This window comes from Oryzias melastigma, linkage group LG8 (genome assembly GCF_002922805.2).
Source record: "Oryzias melastigma strain HK-1 linkage group LG8, ASM292280v2, whole genome shotgun sequence".
NCBI classification, from domain to species: Eukaryota; Metazoa; Chordata; class Actinopteri; order Beloniformes; family Adrianichthyidae; genus Oryzias; species Oryzias melastigma.
In genome coordinates, this window is record NC_050519.1 from 267,998 (window position 1) to 273,997 (window position 6,000).

Sequence of the window (6,000 nt, forward strand, 5' to 3'; positions counted from 1 at the left end):
TTTTCTCATACCCGCCTTTCCACACCACACGGGCGGGCGTCCCGCCCTTTAACTCACCGGCTGCTCTCACTAGATCACCGGCGGGTCTCCAACCACCGAGCTGCAAGCTAAAACCGGCCGGCGCTAGGACCTGGAGAGCTCCTGCACCCTAACCCGGCTCCGGTTCGCGTCCAGTACCACGTCTGGTGGTACCGGCTCGCGTCCGGCGCCGCGTCCCGAGAGCTGCGGACCCCCGACGTTCCGTACAGCAAGCGCACCGGGGGACATTTTAAATGTTCTGGAGGTTTAAACCCAGCATAGCGTTCTGTCTGCCGGCATATTCATGATGAGCTCCGCTGGACACGTCGCTGCATCGAGCTGCAGCCAGAGAACGCGGCGGCAGTAACAGACTGTCAAACTATCTACAGAGTATCCCGCTTTTCTCAGTCTTTAAGGTTTTAAAAAACAAAAGTTAATTGGAAATGATAAATCTCTATTTCATTTATTACTGCAGTTCAGCAGAGGAGGAAAAGATTTGGTCCTGATAAAAAATGAACATGAAAGTGTTATGGAAATTTTATTTTTCATGTTTTTTTATTTTATTTTACTGAACGTTAATTGAAGTTTTGAATTTAAAATGCCCTTCACTTGCACTTGGGCTTTTGTTAGGGATTTTATGTTACATTCTTTTATTGTTAAGAAAGTTTATCTCAATACAATGTTACAAAATAAAGTAGTTCTGATGAAAATTATTAATTTTACCATTCTTGTTTCATAATTAATGTAGAACTGCTAAATTGTAAAATTTTTAAATTGTTAAACTGTTAAACTGTTAAATTCCAAATTTTTTTCCTTAAAAAAGGCCGCATATTAATTTGCGATTAATCGCGAGTTAACTCGGGACAAAATGCAATTAATCGCGATTAAAAAATGTTATCGCCTGACAGCTCTAATATATATATATATATATCATAGATTACCAATGAAATATATTAATTATTGCAATGTTTGGCATATCAAGATACTATATATTGTGAATCGTCTCGTATCGTGAGTTACCCTGAGATTCCCAGCCCTAAACGCAGCTTGTGACTTTGATATCTGCAACTTAAATTGACTCCGGCATGTAAAACAGTTTTTTTTTCTGTTCTGCAGAGCGTCTTCACCCTCTTGTTGGGACCTTTCACCTTCTTCAATGCCCAGAAGACCAAATACCTGCAGATCCTCACCTCGCTGATGCGCTGGATCGGTAAGACGTGACCCTTCTCTTCAGTCTTCCTCTCCTCTTGGATCCAAACACATTTCCATTTTATCTGCCTCCCCCTCGCCCCTCCCCCCCGGCGGCGGTCGGGTCTGTCCATCACGGGCCGGTCCCGCTCCGTGCCTTTGATTCCCATCTCCCCTCATTTCTCAGCCTGACAGGCCTGACAGCTCGTCCCGAGCTTGATTGGACCGTCACTCACGGGAGGACGGCTGGAAATAAAGCGCCGGTCCTGGACCTGCTGTTTGAGTCACAACAGCCCCGCCCCCCCGCACAAACACAGCAGCATCCATTAACCGTCTGCTAAACAGCACCGAGGTTTTAGCCGCAACTGTGGCGCCGCCTCCGTAATTGATTGGGGGTGTCGGCGCTCCTCGCAGCCCAGCGTAACGATTCAAAATGGCCGTGGAGGAAGCGCGGCGTCCTTCATGTGTTTGTGCTGTCACGCCCGGGAAGGGAAGTGAGGAGGCGGCAGGCTGGCCTGGAGCATTACCGTCACCCATCTCCACCACCAGCTGCTGCCACGTTCCACCGTTTATCAGACGCTTTGAACCGGAGCGAGCTCGTTCTCAAGACTGAAGCCATGTTCACCTTTCTGAAGACGCTGAGTTTTAAAACCATTTGGAGCTTTTTTTAGAGTTTTATTTCCTGAAGTTTCAATATTTGATCCATTTAATCTTAAGTGTTGGTTTGTTTTATTAACCCTTCAACACCAAAGCTGCAGTTCGTGTTGTTTATATTTGAATTATCGTAATTCTTCAACCATTTATGCAAGAATCAGTTCCAACAGATTCTGAAGTTACAAAAAGCAGCTTTTCACGAATGTTCAGCACTTTGTGTTATCTGCATAATGTAAAGCTAATTTTAATCATTCTGAGGCAGAGAAAATCGTCCTGTGCTGATATTAGAGGCGTCATCTCTAATCTCTGTGTCAGCGTCCATTAGAATTATGTTCATTCCACTTTAAAATAGTGAAATGTTTCCGCAGTTCAAGTACAACGGTTAGTTTTTTGGGAAAATTGCATAAAAATCTCTGTATTTTCATGGAGAAAAGAACAGCTCTGCCAGTCGCTTTTGTCCGTATCAGAACTACTGGATGATAAATGATAAAGTTTTCACAGAAGTGAAGTTTTGCTTCTTTACGGAACTAAAGTCATTATTACTTTATAGTTGTACAATTTTTACAGTAGTAAAGTTTATAGTTCTTTACATAAGTAAAGTTTTTTACCACTTCACAGAAGTAAAGTTATTATTACTTTATAGCAGTAAAGTTTTTACAGAAACAAAGTTTTTACTACTTTACTCAGACATATTTTTACTACTTCACAGAAGAAAAGTTTTGTTTACTTAATAGTAGTAAAGTTTTACAAAAGTAAAGGTTTTAGTACTTTACAGAAGTGAAGTTTTTACAGAAGTAAAGTTTTTATTACTTCACAGAACTAACGTTTTTACAGAAATACAGTTTTTACTTCCTCACAGAAGTAAAGTTTTTACTATTTAATAAGAGTAAAGCTTTTACAGACATTTTTACTACTTTACATGAGTAAAGTTTTTATTACTTTATAGTAGTAACGTTTTTATAGAAGTAAAGTTTTTACTACTTCACAGAGATAGTTATTACTTTAGTAGTAAATTTTTTACAGAAATAATGTTTTTACTACTTTACAGTAGTAAAGTTTGTATTACTTTACATTAGTACAGTGTTTACTACTTCACAGAAGAAATGTTTTTTTTACCTTATAGTAGTCAAGTTTTTACAGAACTTTTTACTACTTTACAGAAGTAAAGTTTGTATTACTTTATTTTAGAAAAGTTTTTACTATTTTACACAAGTAAAGTTTGTATTACTTTATATTAGTACAGATTTTACTACTTCACAGAAGAAACGTTTTTTTTAACTAATAGTAGTCAAGTTTTTACATAACTTTTTATTACTTTACAGAAGTAAAGTTTTTCTTCTTCACAGAAGTAAAGTTTATATTACTTTATTTTAGAAAAGTTTTTACTGCTTTACAGTAATAGAATCTCCTTCCTCACATCCTCACTGACCATCTTTTTCCTCCTTAGTCGTCATAACCAGTCAAATTCTTAGAAAACTGCCAGACGACGCTGCAGCGTTCGGGATTGTGACGTTCTCCTATTAGCAGTGATTAGATGTCTTGGCGGCGCTCTAAGGCGGCGGTGAAGTCGTGGCCTACTTTGTTAATAACACTATTAATCTTGACCACTGGCCTTGTTTTCTCTTCTGTCTGTGGGTTTGTTTGTGCCGCTCTGACCCGTCAGAGATGCCGTGACCGCTTGAGTTATGGATGGAGGTGTTCCTGCTTTAGAACGTATTATCCCATTAACATTCGGCCCACTTCCACAAATACTGCATTTGTTAGGCTGCTGCCACAGGAGCAGCAAGGCGCCGCGCGAAGAGCGACTGCTCGTTAACGGGGTTTGATTTGCATCACGTTGGTTGTTGAAACAGAAGTGCGGTTATGTTTTTCTTTGGAATTCGCACCAACTTCTGATGGTGACTGAGGTCTGAAACCTCTTACTGTGAAGATGCTTTCTCTTTAACACCTGAAGCTCTGCAGCTCATCCACTCTGAGGAGAAGTGGAGCCATAAGATCCTCCTCAGAGGAGCTGCACGTGAAGTGACCCTGCTCCTTCCTCCTTAATGGTGCAAACATGAGAGCAAATCACCATCTAAGTACCACACGGAGCCATCTGGCCTCACATCTGACGTCTAATTAGCTCTCCACGCTGCCTTTGTCATGCATCCTGCTTCTTATTGGTTGATGGAGTTCACACACCAACCTAGACTCTTTAATTAAAGTTCAAAATATGATTAAACTAAGAGGAAGGAGGCGGTTCTGGAACTCACAAAGTCGAGTCCGTATGTAAAGTTTTTGTAGTTTTTGAGGACACCATTTTGGAATGTGTTGTCTCCTTCCAGCCCAGTTTCTCCAGTTCTCCTGTTCCTAACCCTGACCCCCCCTCCCAGGGCTGCACCTGCGCTCACCTGAGTGGGGCGCCGCCTGCCCTCGGCTCTGGCCTCGTCAGGACTGTTCCTATCACCCGGGTCGCCGTCTTGTCCACTGAGCCGTATTTATTTGTCATTTATTTCAGGACTCCAGACGGTTTAGAACACCATTAACCCAGATCGCCTCTGCACATTTTAAACGGCCCACATCTCCTGAAAGTGGTCGTTTAGTCACTTTTTTCCCAGCAGAGCAACTTAATTACTCCTTATTTAAAATAGAAAATGGGGCAGCGATGCTCTGACTGCCCGCCAACATCACAGGCCAGTATTTATTCCTTTGGACCGGCTGCCTCCCAGCCACAGCCAGTCAGTAATGAAACAAATGGGTTGTGCTTCTAATTGAGATTGTTCATAAAGAGCGCAGCAGCCGGGTCGTTTTTTAAACCATTTCATCACTAAAAACCTGAAAGCTTTCATAGAGGAGATCCGCCTGACCGGATCACCTGCTTACGGCTGGTCTAAGGTAGACTCAGGTCCTCAAACTGTAAATGCTGTAACAGTTATGAATTCTGAAATGAATAAATGTGTTTTTGAGAATGAGATTTATTAGGAATAATTCATATTTAAGAACAAAATAGATCAGTTTCAAACATCTGATGAGTCGGTTTTACACACAGATCAGTTGAATGTGTAACGCAATAATCTGAAAAATAAAAAGATACATATTATATTTAGACTTTTTAGGTTTTAAAGTCCCGCTTTATTTCTATTAAAAACATCCTCAGTGGTCTTTTGGTTACAGTTATTCAGTTTTTAGCTACAGTCAGAACGGCTGCGTCGTTTTTAGACATATTTTCTGCATAGAATCAGGAGTTCATTAGAAATTCACCTCTGAGTTGTAGGCGGGACTGTTGACGTGAACGTACGCCTCAGCTGATATCCCATCATCCCTATGTTTACACATGCACCTCACAAACCCAAACCAACATTAGCATAGAAAATAAAGCCGTACAGTTTGGATCCAGACTCCAGCTCAGACGAGGAAAACAAAGACGTTCATGAATCTATTTGTTTGTAAGTGGAAGATTTAAATTTGAGTGAAGAAAGGGAATCTCTGCCAGTTGAAGTTCAAGCTTTTCATCTGCTCCTGATCAAACACAATTTGTGTAAAGAAATGCTTAGAAATGCAGTTTTAATTCTTTTATGTGTCCTCCATTATGAGTGGAAGTCAAATCCAAATGTTTTAGTCTTAGCTGGATGATAAACAGTCCATAACATGATTTATTTAGCCTTTCAGAGTGAACTATATCAATATATATGATCATATATTACCGTTGGACCACTAAAAAACATATTATTTTAAAATATTTGTTATTTTTTGGGAGTTTTTTCATACCCAGAAGTAAAACGGCTCGATTCCTGAAGCTCCGCCTGCCGCTGTGTGGGAACCGCCCAGTTCATGATGTCATCCTTGAGCTGGCAGCGTTTCTTCGTTTGTCCCCTGAAAATAAAAATTAGAGCTGTCAGGCGATTACATTTTTTTATTGCGATTAATCGCATTGTCCAGAGTTAACTCGCGATTAATCGCAAATTCATGTGTGGCCTTTTTTTAAGGAAAAAAAATGTGTGGTTCGTGGAATTTAGCAGTTCTACATTAATTATGAAAACAAGAATGGTAAAATTAATAGTTTTCCTCAGAAATACTTTATTTTGTAACATTGTATTGAGATAAACTTTCTTAACAATAAAAGGCTGTAACATAAAATGCCTAACAAAAGCCCAAGTGCAA

At 40.2% G+C, this 6,000-nt stretch overlaps 1 protein-coding gene across 1 annotated transcript in view; it reads left to right on the forward strand.

The window, feature by feature from the left end:
* tmem104 (transmembrane protein 104) overlaps positions 1-6,000 on the forward strand; it is a 58,363-nt gene that overhangs the window by 38,794 nt on the left and 13,569 nt on the right. Inside the window, exon 9 of the mRNA XM_036213083.1 lies at positions 1,135-1,228. Within this exon, the coding sequence (XP_036068976.1) occupies positions 1,135-1,228 (94 nt within the window). The remainder of the gene's footprint in view (positions 1-1,134; positions 1,229-6,000) is intronic.